Source organism: Mauremys mutica, chromosome 1 (genome assembly GCF_020497125.1).
Source record: "Mauremys mutica isolate MM-2020 ecotype Southern chromosome 1, ASM2049712v1, whole genome shotgun sequence".
NCBI classification, from domain to species: Eukaryota; Metazoa; Chordata; order Testudines; family Geoemydidae; genus Mauremys; species Mauremys mutica.
The window spans coordinates 108053616-108069159 of NC_059072.1; the positions used below are offsets into that span (position 1 = coordinate 108053616).

Sequence of the window (15544 nt, forward strand, 5' to 3'; positions counted from 1 at the left end):
TACTGCTGCTTAACACTCCCAGTTCTTCCACCAACTGGTTCACACAGGTCCTAGGTTGATCCTATAAAGTAATATTGGATACATTTTGAATGCTTCTCTCACTTGTTTAAAGTTCCGTTCATTAACTGTTTTTTAAATTACAAATTGCAACAATTCCTGCAAAGCTTAAACAGTATTTTGGAGACTCATGAAAAAGATGTTTTGCACCAATCTGGGCTTATAATAATTTCACACAACACAGTGCATGAAATACTCTAAAATGACAGATTGCCCATTTTCACAACTAAGTACACTTTTCTCTGTCACTTAGTGCTGCCTCATGTGCACTTACCAACTTATCCTGAGAACCTTGCACACCTAAACGAGCTGATGGGATACAGTTGAAAGAGCAGTAATGTAATAGTACTGGTCAAAAGGTTGGAATTGAATAGACAGGATCTATGTCTAAGCCTGAGAATAAAATGCTGCATTATTAACTGTAGCTCTAAAAATGGCTTTAAAAGTTTGAATCATCATGTTGGCTTTGGGATCTTAAAAAACAAACAAAAAAAACCACCACTACACCACAGAGGATTAAAATCTCCAGATTCTCCCTCAAACCACATTAAAGCATACAAGTTATGAACCACTTTTTTTTTTTTTTTTAACGCTTGCAAACGCATTAAATATCACCTACTTAACAAGATGCTCATGGACTATAAGTGTGTAATACAGTTCTCACACTTTGGATCAAAGATGGTGCATTAAACAATTTTTTTTTTAAATCAATACTCACTCACCTTGTCTCGTGGCACAGCAGAAGGCAATTCTCGGGCTAACCTGTTACGCCTTTGCTCCTTTAAAAAAAGCCAGCAAAAACCTTGATTATTTATCATTCTGGGTCAAGGCGCATTCAAGCTTTATTGCTTCAGGGACACGCATCTAAACTGTAAAGACTGATGCTAGCAACATGTCTCTCATTTATCGCAAAGTAGCTTGTATCCCACACTATGATGTTTTAAATCAAAACCTGTTAGCTGGACAAGACAGTTTTGAAGGATTAAGTGGCCAGATCTAATTTGCAATATAAAATCTGAACTGAACAAAGTGTTCAATGCACAAAGCATTCAAGGCACAGATCTTTGCAGTACACTCAAGAAATTGAGCTTCTAAGCCACAGCCCTTAAAAACCAAGATACAGCTTGGATCAGGATGGATTCCCTATAGTCTTCATTACGAAGTGTGTTTATGAAATAATATCCATAAGGAACTGACTACTAGAACAGCATAGTCAGGTTGATAATTACTGGCCCAAAAGAAAGGGGTAAAAGGAGAGACCTTGCACTACCTATAGAACAACAAAGTAGCAGTTGAAGCAAGTCAAGGTGAATAAGGAGAAAGATTGGACTTTTATGGTGATTAAGAATAGATCGCTCACTAGTAAGAACAAAGCATTACAAACTTAGAAGAAACAAGAGATTTCAGACCCAGTATTTTTTTTCCAGAAAATGTTAGAAAAGGGGGTATTGTATGCTATTCAGAATTTGTATAAGATACCATAGAAGTTTACATGCACTTACAGAGTCCTCATTCCTGCAATCGGATCATCACAGACAGACTTTGTTCCCACACTAAGTTAATGGGAGTCCACCTGCGCAAATCTGATGGCAGAATTGTGGCCATCGGTAAAAGACTTACCCCCAACGAACTTACCATTATATAACACAAAATAAATAATAAAAAGCATCAAAACATAAGAGACAAGAGGAAACTATAAGAAGTGAATGGACGGTGAGAGATGTGGTTGGAGAAGTGAGAGAAGAAATTAATGTTAGGGTAGGGAGAAGTGGGAAGCCTCAGGATAATGGCCAGTTCTCAACATCTATAAGGCTATTTTCTCTCTCAGAAATAGATAGATATTTAGGGGAGAAAAAAGCCAATCACTTGTGCTAAACAATGTACATTAGTTAGTACTGGCCTCTGTTCTGTGCAGTTTGCGTCTTGTCAATTAGTTTTGTTTTGTACTTTAAGTGGCATTTGAAACACATGGAATTAGTATTTACAATGTATTATCCGAGTTTATTTCACTTCGCATATTTTAAAAACATGCTATTTTAAGAAAGAATAAGGAATACTTACTGATGCCTTAAGAAACATGCTCCAGAGGAACATGTAAGCAATGTCTTAAGTTTATATTTATGGGTTGTAATTATAAAGGTTTTCATATTAAGTATATAAAGGCACAGGACAGTTGTAAGAAAATACAATTTATGTTCAGATTTAAAAAAAAAGAAGGTTCAACTTAGAGTCCCTTCTAAATAATCAGTGCATCACTTAAAATGCTGTGTTTTCCTTACCTCTATGTTGTTGTTTATTAACCCACAGGCATCAGCAAAGTCTGGGTGTTTCGTGTTGATATAAGCTAACTCAATGGCCACCAAATTATGAACCTAGAGGGAGAAAAGTCATTCATAGTTAAGATTTTATGAGTTAATTTACTGCTAGGAAAGCATGTTGGACTGGCAACTCTAGAAACTGCAGTCTAATTATCCACAGTACAGCATAAACACCCACAGCATAGGTTTTGCCCGCACTGCTCTACTGTTGCATTTCATTTCTGACCCAAAAGGACAAATTCTTAGGGCAAGAAGGTAATTCATCCATCATGACCTAAGTTCCCTATAAGCTGCGTGGCCATGCAGCAGCCTATTTAGCACCCCGCAGATGCTCAAGGAAACCGCCCGGGATCTGCCGCAGCCAGGGGAAGGGCACCCCCTACCCTGCCCACATCCAGCCTGGCTCCCAACCTGCCATGGCACCCCTCCCCCAGCCCCACATCTGGCCACCCAGACCCAGCCCCGGCCTGGTCCTTATCATGGCCAGAGGGGTCCAGCCCCAGGTGTAGCCAGGACAGCCCTCTCCTGGCCCGGACCTGCTGGGGCTGGGGTACTTATCCTGCAGTCCCAACCCCAGAGCTGCCGCAGCCAGGAGAGAGAGCTGGGGGGAGTCCTCTCTCCCCGCCATAGCCCCTGAGCACCCTCCTGCACCCCAAACCCCTCATCCCTGGCCCCATCACCCCCTGCAACCCAATCCTCTGCCCCAGCCCTGGGCCCCTCATCCTCGGCCCCAGCCCTGAGCCCAACACCCCCTGCCAGAGCCCTCACAGCCTTGCACCCCCACCCTCTGCCCAGGCCCTGAGCCCCTCATCTCCGGCCACACTTCAGAGCCTGCACCCCCCAGATGGAGCCTGCACACCCCTGCACTGCAACTCTCTGTCCCAGTCCTCAGCCCCCTCCCACACTCCGAATGCCTAGGTCCTACACATCACCTCCATATTGGTGCACATAACAAAATTCGTTCCGCACATGGGTGGGAAAAATTAGAGGGAACACTGATAAACAAGACATATTTAATCTTTTCCCTGTATTGAAATCCCCCCGATCCCCACACAGTGGCACTCTTGGTGGTATTTTCAGGCAGACATCTGTCCACTAGGAATTGGACTAAGTTGAAACTCATTTCACACTGTTCACCTAACAGCTGAGACATAGTAACTTTCAATCACAAGCACTCTGCACCACATTTGAACCAGTAACCTGAGAGACTGTCCCAGAGTTGCTGATGCCATCCAGTGGTGCAACAACCCAACATGTTTTTGTACAATAGTACTGACTACATCATTTTTTATTATGAAGGGTGATCAGTCAAAACTACCATTACATTCACCCACGAAAGCTCATGCTGCAAAACGTCTGTTAGTCTATAAGGTGCCACAGGATTCTTTGCTGCTTTTACATTCAAGTTTGAGCAATGAAATCAAATTACAAAATCCAATCCAAGACAACACAGGCATTATCTTTTACATTTATCATAGGATAATAAAAAAAAATTAGTTAGCCTAATTTTGGTTAAGAAAATACCATTCACTTTAGTTTGTGGCCAATAGGGAAAAGGCCCCAATCAGCAAGTAAATGAAGGCCTTGAGAATAAGTAGTGTTATGGAAAGATGTATGATTTGAAAAGTAACAAAGTAAAAGAGCTGCAGTACCAAGACAAAGGGAAATTGTCTCAAAAGAAAAACCCACACCTTCCCACTGTTCTGCTGTGCAAGCAAAGATTGGGGAGAGAGAAGATGAGACAAGGCCTTGAAGGATGGAAAGTAGTAAGGAGAAACTGCTTCAAACCAGGTTTTTGCTAAAGCTCGTAAATTAGCTGGAAGGTATAAAGAAGGCCATGAATTAGGGTTCTTTGTCAGACCCTACCTGATCATGCTGGAGCACACCAGAGTGTGATGGTCATCCCTAGGTGTGGCCTATTTGTAAGTATAAGTCCATTAATGGCTATTAGCCAGGATGGGTAAGGAATGGTGTCCCTAGCATCTGTTTGTCAGAGGGTGGAGATGGATGGCAGGAGAGAGATCACTTGATCACTCCCTGTTAGGTTCACTCCCTCTGGGGCACCTGGTATTGGCCAGTCAGCAGACAAGATACTGGGCTGGATGGACCTTTGGTCTGACCCAGTATGGCCATTCTTATGATGTATGGTGGTACATGCTATATTACCACTCCACAGCAGCAGTGTCAGTGTCTACATACTAATCAACTATGGAAGTGAAGTGAGTAAGTTTAGTAACGTATTTGTGTGCATCTCTGAGTCTGATAAGAAAGCACAGGTTCCATTTTAGCAATAAAACAGAAGGCTAAGAGGTTTAAAATGTGAATTCTAGGTAAAACTTTTTTGAAAGGGAAGGGGATTTTTTTTTAAATTAGGTCAAGGTGTTCAAAATCAGGAGCCTAAAGTTAGGTGCCTAAATATGGATTTAGCTTCTATTTTTGAATATTTTGGTTTAATCTAATGTTTTTGGAAACTTTAAGATTATATGGTAAACAAAAGCACTAAGAAAGGAAGCCACCAACAGAAACAACGGTTTGCTAGCAAGCAGGAATGGAATACAAGGTGGTAAGTAACAACACTAATTACCATTTCATTTGTAACTGGTAGCCTCTTACGCAGAAGACTGGTCACTACTTCAACTATGGCATCATGTAGTTTGGGAAACCTCAGCAATTCCTAGAATACAAGGAGGAAAAGCAACATAACACAGTCAAAGTCTAATGCCACCATTAGAGTGACCACCAGATCATCTAGTCTGACCCCCTTTATATTACTGGCCACCAACACCACCCAGCAGCCATACAACAACTTAAATTGCCCTTAAAGTTGGAATTGCGATTACAGTTCTTGTTGATTTCAGTCAAAAGCTGGGTTAATACCAAGTCAATGGGCAATAAGAGTTAACAGCAGGGAATGCGCTGTTATCGTTTATAATTTTTGTAGCTACAGCTTGATATTGTTGTCCCACTAGGCACATTTGGGGGAGATTTTCACAGATAAAAATGGCAGTCACCTAACTACAATTTGTGCATTTGATAGTATCCCCCAATGTAAGTTAAAATTAGTGTTACATGCAGATAATTTGGAGATGCTGAAGTCACCACAGTTTACAGTATCCAATTAAAATTGGTGAGAAATTTAGATAGGCAGAATAAAGTACCCAACTGGGACATACCAAGATGCTAGGGTTAACACTTCCATTAATGAATAGCGCTGTGAGGAGATCTTTTATAGCCACATGTACAGTAGTTTGGACCTCGCTTATGTCTCATCCAAAGATGATACACTGATTCCTACCACTGAACTGATTGTGCCTCTAAGTTCCTTCCTATCTCCCATACAAATCTGCTGTGGCTTCTCTCATAAGCCTCGATGAAAGAGGGAGGAAGAATAAAGTTATTCTTAATTAGGCACTTTCCTGCAAGTCTCAGCCCTTCCCTGGTGTTGTGTTGATTCAGAATATGAGAATTTTCAACACATAGGCTAAACTATCAAGGTTAAGAGACCTGGTAAGCAGGAGATTTGTGGAGGGCAAAAAGCTAAAATCTATGCTCATTCTGAGCTATCAGTGAGATGAGAACGGTATTTTCATGAGGACTGCAAAACCTGAGAATCAATTTTATATTCTTGTGGCCCTGCAAACATTAAGTCTAGCGTGGGGAATGACAACTTTGAATTTTCAGACTACCGCATTTAAAATCATAGTCTAAACAATCTCAACCATTGTATTAACTTTTGGCATTCAATAACAGTACTGTATCTGCATCTCTTCTATCAAAACTAGAGCATCTGAACCTGATGGCCAAATCCATTAGTGCCTTATTAGAGTTACATGCCAACAATGACAGTCTGCCCTTATGAATAAGATCCTTTGTATTCTGTGGGAAATGTGCACTTTCACAAGGCTGTTTACACAAGTTCACGAATGATTTTTATGTACACTGACAGAGTCTAACTCTGTGACTTTTTTGTGTCTGTATAAAAGGTGGATACTGAATTTTTACCATAAAAGAGACTGCTCGATACTGTTAGACAAGTCGCAGTGCACTGAAGCTGGGTCTTAAGAGTTGATATTTCTAAAAAAAATACTTGTACATGTTTCTAAACTTAGTAGTCAACCTCTGCTTTTACCTGTGTACTGTAATTGCTACAATGTTGGATAATCCTCTGCATTTCCTCATGAACCAGCTCCACGCAGCGCAAGCTGGGCTCCTCTAAACGTTTGATTTGCCTCTTCACCAACAATTCAAATGACACTTCAGGCACGAACAATGCAGGTCGGGGTCCCTAGTCGAAAAAGGGAAGAAAAAGGGCAGATACTTTTTGTATGATAATAGCACCCAAAGTGTACTAGGTGCTGCATGAACCCTAAAGGGGCATTAGATGATGAATCCCAAAATTAAATCATGTTATTCCCACATCAAAATATTATATTCAGATGAAGAGAAGGTTGAGAATATGTACCAGTAACCTAAGGATTTAAAAAAACAAACAAACCACAGAATAATCCCAAAACAGCACAAGGAAGATGTTGTAATTATTCAAAGCAATATAAACTCATTTTCACATTAAAAGAGAAGCTCACTAGTACACAAACGCTGCACAAAAAACCACCCAATGATGAATCTTGCCCTCAATCTACAGTTGATTTATAGGTTCAGAGGGGTAGATTAGTGAGAATTGTACTATGAAGGGGGAAGCAGGGAGAACCCAGTCCACAAGGCCTGGTCTACACTGGGGGGATGGCTTGGGGCGGGGGGAAAATCAATCTAAGTTATGCAACTTCAGCTACGTGAATAACGTAGCTGAAGTCGACGTACTTAGACCTACTAACCGTGGTGTCTTCACTGTGGTGAGTTGACTGCTGCCACTCCCCCATCAACTCTACCTGCGCCTCTCGCGGCGATGGAGTACAGGAGTCAACAAGAGAGCGCTCAGGGGTTGATTTATCGCGTCTAGACTAGACGCAATAAATCGACCCCTGCTGGATCGATCGCTGCCCACTGATCTGGCGAGTAGTGTAGATATACCCCAAGTCTCTGTGCTTTAAGGTCTCTTCCCTGCACTCATACCTCCTCTGGTAAAGGAGTTGAGGCAGCAGTGCTATGGGGCGCCTTTCAACTATTTGGGGATGTCAAAGCTATTTTGTGACCATTGAACCTTTAAAGACCAGTGTCCACTGTATCAAATATTCCATCAGTGAAAACTCTTGACAGATGCTGTCCAGCCTTCCCCACAGAATTGCTGCATGTAAATTAGCTGTAGAGTAAAGGTGGTGAGTGGTTGAGTTACCTCTGATGCCACAATGGCCCCACTCAAGAGCTGCCTGAGTTGTTGACCTGAGCCTGTCTGTAGCCTAAACAATCATAGTAATGAGATCCAATCATTAATCTCAATTCCAGTCTAGTTTCTTTGCTTTACAAACTATGCATAAGACTGACTATTTCTGTAACTATTAGGAAAGTTTGAAGTGCATGTGTTATTCCACCGTTAAGATTACTTGGGACCAAGAAAAGACTGACACCTTTATATTTCTTGAAGGACCTAGTTTTAAATTAATTTTAACTGAAATTAACTAACTTGTATGGTCTCAGAAAATGTGGGGAGGAAATATTGTTTTCTTCACACAAAAAAGAATTCCTGCTTTAAGCACAACCTTAATTTCATAATACAACAGACATGAATCAAGACAAGATTTTTTTAAATCCCATTTCAAATCCAACAAGCAAAAACCTTAGGAAATCTAAGATAATACTTACTGTAGCATTTCTAATAGCAGTCAAAATATCTATAGTGTTAAGGCCACCTAGTGGATCAACAGATTCTAAGGTTCGTCCAAATGTCTCATGAAAAATGTAGCAAATTCTAGCTCCACCACATCTAAAAAAGATAAAATTAAGATTGAAGTTACAAACGAGGAAGAAGAAAAAATATTAACTGCAAGGTTTTCCTGTGCCAAACACATTGTATATTTTAAAGTTAACATTATCAAAGTATAAATTTTTAAAATATATTATGATTTGCTTTTACTACTACTACTGTAGTTTTAAAGTAATGTGATCCAGTGTTTCATGCCAATTATCACTATCTAGATTCTATAAACAAACAATTATACTTACAGCTCAGAAGTTTCTATATATTTTGCTGTTCCTTCAATGGTGTTGCAATATTCAGTGGCAAACTTGGTAATCAGCTGCAATAAAGTGGCACTCTTGTCCTCTACGGGTTCCCCATAGCTGTTCAGCAGAGACTGATATTGAGCAGCTAAAACATTTATTCTAGTTTTCAGTTCTGGCAAGCAATCTCTGATATGATGCATTAGTAACCTAAAAATAGAGAAAGTATAAATTCCTCTGTTAGAAAAGGGAAGAAATCCTCTTCAAACTTTGTTACCTCCAGCACAACTTAAAATATAAACAATTATTATCAAACAAATATATTCTATGACATTTGCTAAAAAAGAGTACAGTAACCGCAGATACTAAATTTTGTTTCAAATTTCAAATGGAGACATCCCAATGTTTCACTGTAGAGCAGCAGTACTTAAGGGATGCTAAATATAAAAATAATTTTTAAAACATTAATTTTAAAATCTTTTTATTTGTTATTTGCTTTTTGCATTTTGCATGACAATTAATCTGTGGTACCTGTTAAGTGTCCTAGCGAGATACTTGGTTCCATTTCGGTTGGCTAGAGATGGATACTTCTTTTGAAGAAAAGCATATTCATCACGGATAGAATCAGCTACATTCTTCTTATTGTTAATATCTAATTGACTCCTAGAGTAAAAAGGAGAACTATTAGTAAATAAATGTAAAGTGCAATTATTTTATTCACACTCGCACTTTTCCTGACAGTGGCATCCTGAAGTCATCAGAATATCTGGCATTTTTGCCTTCATTCTTAACTCATTTCTCCAACCATTTTCTCTCTTTCACTAACCATGTTTACCCAAAGTTTGGTCAACATTTTCCTCTGACTACGAAGGTGGTGGTTCGGTACTGGGGATGAAGACATGTCATCTCTTCTGAAGGTACAGAAACATTACTCCATGGACTGACTAGTTGGCGTTGTACAGTAAATAGGAAAGCAGTATGGGCAGTAGCCATCCCCAGTAGACTAAGCATGCAGCCTCTACATCAAAGTGGTATATCAGCTCTCACATGGAAGATGTGAGGGGTAAAGCAGGTGGGAAGAAGATTAAGCTTCTGAATCCAGGTACCCACACAGCAGCCAACATTTTGAAACTGGGCCACCCACTGCTTATTTCTTTCTGCAATTAAATACAGATGCTATTATTGTCTCCAAATCCCTTATTCTAAATCCCACACCCATATGCTTGAGAAACCTAAGCATTCCTTCGTATTACAGAAAGATCCAGCTTTCAAAAGAACATATTAATTGCCATCCCCTTCACCAGTGGTCACCAACTGGTAGATAGTAGAGCCTCTGACAGTGCATCTCAGTCTCAGTCACAGTGACTGAGACTGAGATCCACTGTCAGAGGATCTGCGATTGACCAGCCAATCACGATAGGGTTGCCAACCCTCCTGCAGCCAAACCGGGAGATCGGCCGCTAACAGTCCGGCAGCACAGCAGGGCTAAGGCAGGCTCCCTGCCTGCCCTGGCCCCACACTGCTTCTGGAAGTGTCCGGCATGTCTGGCAGCGGCTCCTGAGAGGGTAGGGGGTATAGGGGCTTCACGTGCTGCCCTCACCTGCGGACACCATACCTGCAGCTTCCATTGACCAGGAATGGGGAATGGTGGGGAACCGGCCACTTCCGGGAGCAGCGCAGGGCCAGGACAGGCAGGGAGCCTGCCTTAGTCCCACTGCACCACCACCCGGGAGCCACCTGAGGTAAGCAGTGCCTGGCTGGACCCCCAGCCTGTACCCCTCCCACATCCCAACCCCAGCCTGAACCCCCTCCCGCACCTTCTCCTCTACCCCAACCCCCTGCCTCAGACTCAGCCCAGAGCCCCTCCCACACTCCCAACCCTTCACTGAGCAAGATGGGGCCTCTGAGAAGGGGTGGGGCAAGAGTATTTGGGTTTGTGTGATTACTGTTATTTCTACAGTTTCTTTGAGGTAGATCCTGAGTTTCACTTAAATTCAAAAAGTGATCTTGTACTTAAAAAGTTTGGAGACCACTGCCCTACACTCACCTGTTCACTATCCCAATTATGCCAAGTTTAACTGGAATCACTCTTCCCATAAGTACATCCATAGCATCAGTGCCAGCATCCATGAGATCCAGCTTTGTGATAACAGCAAGCGTTCTTCGACCTATCAAAACAGCAGGAAAATTGTCATTTACAAGAAGTTTGTCAGCCTTAAGCAGTTTAGTAAGGCCACAGAGCAGGGGTGAGCAAACTACGTCCCAGGGGCCACATCTGGCCCTTCAAATGTTTTAATCCGGCCCTCGAGCTCCTGCCAGGATATGGGGTCTGGAGCTTGCACCACTCCGCGTGTGCCATGGCTCTGCATGGCTCCCAGAAGCAGCGGCATGTCCCCCCTCTGGCTCCTACACGCAGAGGCAGTCATGGGACTCCGCACGCTTCCACTGCCCCAAGCGCCACCCCTGCAGCTCCTATAGGCCGGGAACCACAGCCAATGAAGCTGCAGGGGCAGTGCCTGAAGACGACGCAGGGCGCAGAGCCGGCTGGCCACACCTCCATGTAGGAACCGGAGCGGGGACACGCCGCTGCTTCTGGGAACTCCTTGAGGTAAGCACTGCCCGGAGCCTGCACCTCTGACCCCCTTCTGTGCCCCAACCCTGATCCCTCTCCTGCCCTCTGAACTCCTCAGTCCCAGCCCGGAGCACCCTCCTGCACCTCCAGCCCCATCCCAGAGCCTGCATCCACAGCCGGAGCCCTCACCGACCCCCCAACCACACACACACTCCAACCCCCAATTTCATGAGCATTCCTGGCCCACCATACAATTTCCATACCCAGATGTGGCCCTTGGGCCAGAAAGTTTACCCATCTCTGTCTTAAGAGTATTCAAGAAGGTCCACAGCTGAATGCAACGGTCAGAACAAGATGACTAGAACTATGAGCAGCAAGATTCTAGGCTCTATGGAGCTCTAGTAACCTGCATAGAAAAGAAGGTTTGACTGGTGCGCTGGCTGGAAATTCAGATAATTGACGTCAGTGACAGGAGCACTGTGTCAGCTGAGATGGGGTTAGAGTGAGAGAGAACAGGAAGTACTAGGCTCACAAGCTTATAGGTTTTAAAGTGTGAGCTGAAAGAAGAGAGCCCTGGTATATACCTAGAACTAGCCCTGACTTGTTTGCAGTTGTGCAAGGGCTACACTTGCAATACTACCACTATATGAATGGCTAGGGAAAAAAACTATTACTTTTATTCTGTACACAATGAAACAGATTTAACCAGTTTCTAAAGAATATGATCAGATGTTTCTTAAGGAAAATAAGAACTTTATATTTGGATACGAACATCTCTAGACCCAAATGTGGAAAGAAACCTGTGTAGGTATACTGGATTTGCTTACTTATAAAACTTACGCTATCTTGGAGCCTTAACATCTTAAATAAATTTGTTAGTCTCTAAGGTGCCACAAGAACTCCTGTTCTTTTTGCGGATACAGAATAACACGGCTGCTACTCTGAAACCTGGTGAACTAAGCAGAGTTTGACTGGGTAAGTATTGGGATAGGAGACTACTGCAGACAAACCAGGTGCTGCAGGAAGAGATAATTCAGTGTTCAGTACTGTCCCCAAATCTATACTGTATCAGCATCTCAGCCCTGCGTTAGCTGTCGCTGAGCTGTTATTGTAAGAGCCATCTTTCAAATGGATGCAGATCAGCAGTCCTGACCACTGGTAGGCATTAAAAAAATCCTATAGAACTTTTTGCAAGAATAAGGACGTATAATAGCAGCTGCAGACAGCACATCTGTTACAGGCCTCAAACCTTTAAGGCGGGGAATTATGGAAAGTAGTCCTAGGGTTATATGCCTGATCATATGAACAAGGCAATAAATAAGAAGCAGGATCTGTTGCCCTGACAGCCCTGGTTCAAGGAAAGACCTAGGAGGAGGTTCTCCAAAGGGGTTAAGAAGGTGGGACCTGCGAATGGGTACGTCTACACTGCAATCAGACATTTGCATCTGGCCTATGTCAGCTGACTCAGGCTCGCAGGGCTCAGGCTAAGGGGCTGTTTAACTGCGGTGGAGAAGTTCAGGCTTGGGCTGCAGCACGAACCCTGGGACCCTCCTAACTCGCAGGGTCCTAGAGCACAAATGTCTACACCTCAATTAAGCAGCCCTTTAGCCCAAACCCCACGAACTCAGGTCAGCTGCCATGGGCCAGATGGGTGTTTTTAATCTGTGTAGACACACCTTGAGGGGCTTTGCCTGAAGAGGCCCAAGCAGAGACTACGTTCCTGTGCCTGACACAATGGAAAGGGAAAAAATCCCATGCACCAAGGTGAAAAATACTTGGGAAGCCACATTAGAAGGGTGAAGCATTGAATATATTTTATTTAATAATAAATGAAACCCCAGAACAGGGAAGGGAGAGGGGAGAAGAATTTTGTTGTGAACTTCAGCTCTGTGTTTGGGGACTTTGAGTTGGGCCCTGAAGAAGAGGGGAAACCAAGGCAGGGTGGGTGCACTGACAGGTAAGGCAACTGCATGACAGGGTGTTAATCCCAGTGTCTTCGGATAATTTTAACTTGAGTAACTACATTCACTGTCTCTACATATTTCTCCTCTAGGTTCAAATAAATAAAATACTTTTAGCTATTTCAGTGGTTGTGAAAGTGATTCTCACATACATACAGTCAGCAAGTGTGTAGAGTGCTTTAGGACTCATTTGGCTCAGTCACTACATAAATATAAAATTAGTATATATCCACTGCTCAGAAGGAGTTCAAATCAGCAGACTTGCCAGACAAATACAGAGCACTGAAGTGGGCAATAGCTGAAGACCAATGCTTCCAAATGTATTTTCTCCCTTTTGAGACTAGAACAGAACCATATGCAACAGCCAATTACTAACTGTAGAAGTATGCATTTTCCCTGCTACAAGACACACATTTTACTCCTCCAAAATTGTAATCACCTGAGCAGGCCATGCTCAGTAACAACTCTCATGAAAGCAGCCTTCTTCAATGCAATTATATTGCTTTGTAAACAGCGGTGGATTACATGACCATATTAGAAGAGTAACAGGATCTGGACTGGCCTTGCCTGTGAGCCAGCAGGCCCTTAATTAGATACTAATTCATCTCAGCATTGTTAACAGCTTCCGAATGACACAAGCTACAATTGGACAATGTTATTTGTTAAAATACAACAACTGTTTCCTAAGAAAATCCACTAGTATGAAAAACAAATACCATTTTCTCTAAAACTTTAATTTGATTCCTATTTTTCCTAGGAAAATCCATTTTAAGAGAAATGCTAAAATGCAGGCTCCAGTATGTCTTGCTGCTTACCATCTGGATCTACCTCCCGTGCAATTTTAAGTGCCTCTGATGTAGCCATGTCTGTGTTGGCAGCTGTGACTGCCAGAATAATTGAATTTGGGTTACTAATGAATCGAAGGATTAGTTCTCTGATTTGAAGTTCAATGTCCTTAGGCTGATCACCTACAGGTACCTAAAGGGAAACAAACAATATAGAACTAAAGGGGGGAATGAATTATGCAAATCCAAATCACACACTTCTCTCTATTAAAAAACACAACAATATAAAATCAAATTTCTCTGGACTAGAAATCAAGTTTGAAACCAGGTTAATGAAGATACTATAACAAAAGTACAAAAACATGAAAATGGTGCACAATGAGAACCAAACCAAATACTCCAGCTTACTATGTTAATTTTGAGGAGATTTTCAAAAGGAACAAATGGCAGTTCTGCCCCTAACTTGTACTGCAAGTCTAGGGAAGTTACGCACTTAACTGCCATTGGGGACCCTGAAAATAGCCCCCTTCCTGTAGAAAAAGTTACGGTTCAATAAAAAACTTTCATATGGGACCTGAATATTTCCTCCCCTTCAGAGCACCCTGTGTGTCCTTCAGAGCTCAGAGGGTTTCCTCCATTGTTTCCTTGCTTTACACAATTCTTCAAGCATTGCCACTTCTGTAAGATGGGGAGGTGTCATTTTGATTCTGGTCAATACTTACCTAATTAACTACAGTTGTTACTGCTGACACTAAAGTGCTACCTCTCCTATTAGCCAAGCATGCTACCTCCACAACATTTCCAAGCCTCTTAGTGTACATCTACTCTGCAAAAGAAAAAAAGAAAATCCCACAGCAGCAAGTCTCTCAGCCCAGAAATACGCACATGGGCTCAAGGAGCTTGTACTGTAGTGATAAAAATAGCATGTAGACATTTTGGCTCGGCCTCTAAAGCCCAACTCCCTTCCCGGTCTTTAGAGCCCAATCTCCAGCCCAAGCAGAATGTCTACATGTTTATCTTTAGAGCCGTAGTGCAAGCTCAAGTATGCAGACCCAGGCTCTGAGACTCGCTGCTGAGGTTTGTTTTCTGCAGTGTAGACATAACCTTTATAAGAAAACTCTCTCCCCTCAGTGTACAGCACTACCAAAGATCCAAATTCTAATCATAAAATGGGGACACTTAATTTTAAAGCCATACAGAATTGTGGTCAACTTGATGAACAATAACATTTTCTGTTTTTAAAGGGAATCTTAGATGATTTATCAAATGGTACAAAATGGTCACGGCAGAGGTCATTTTGCCCCTCTCAAAAATAATCTACCTGCAGCAAACCAAAAGGTAAAATTCAGTCTCTTACCTTTGTCATTCCTGGCAAATCCACAAGAGTCAGATTGACAACATTTGGTGAAAAAATTTTAAGGTGAATAGGTTCAGGACTGATCCCCTAGAAATACATTAAAATCACCAAGAATTAGAGTTAGAGGATTTGTTTACCTAGACATACCCCTCAAAAAGCCAATTCTTTACTAAAATTAAACTCCTGCACCAGAGACCTCTACACAAGAATTAGTCCAGAAATAAAGTCATCAGTTTATCAAACAATTTCTGTGTGTGTACAATCCTGCCTTCTCCTACTTGATGGATAAAAAAAAATTCAGCAAAGGCACATATGCACATAAACATGGCTGCCGATTTTACAAGCTAAACAAAGTGTCATACATACACACAAAGCTGTTT

At 42.1% G+C, this 15544-nt stretch overlaps 1 protein-coding gene across 5 annotated transcripts in view; it reads right to left on the reverse strand.

The window, feature by feature from the left end:
- DNM1L (dynamin 1 like) overlaps positions 1-15544 on the reverse strand; it is a 53086-nt gene that overhangs the window by 12017 nt on the left and 25525 nt on the right. For 4 of the 5 annotated variants that reach the window (XM_044990124.1, XM_044990133.1, XM_044990143.1 and 1 more), the window contains 10 exons: positions 15165-15251; positions 13838-14000; positions 10537-10657; positions 9021-9152; positions 8493-8699; positions 8133-8253; positions 6505-6660; positions 4960-5049; positions 2337-2429; positions 780-836 (listed from right to left, as the gene is read on the reverse strand). In XM_044990124.1, coding sequence (XP_044846059.1) covers positions 780-836; positions 2337-2429; positions 4960-5049; positions 6505-6660; positions 8133-8253; positions 8493-8699; positions 9021-9152; positions 10537-10657; positions 13838-14000; positions 15165-15251 — 1227 coding nt within the window. Of the gene's footprint in view, positions 1-779; positions 837-2336; positions 2430-4959; positions 5050-6504; positions 6661-8132; positions 8254-8492; positions 8700-9020; positions 9153-10536; positions 10658-13837; positions 14001-14529; positions 14650-15164; positions 15252-15544 lie in introns of those variants that run through there. The other variant, XM_044990161.1, reaches the window with a different exon arrangement.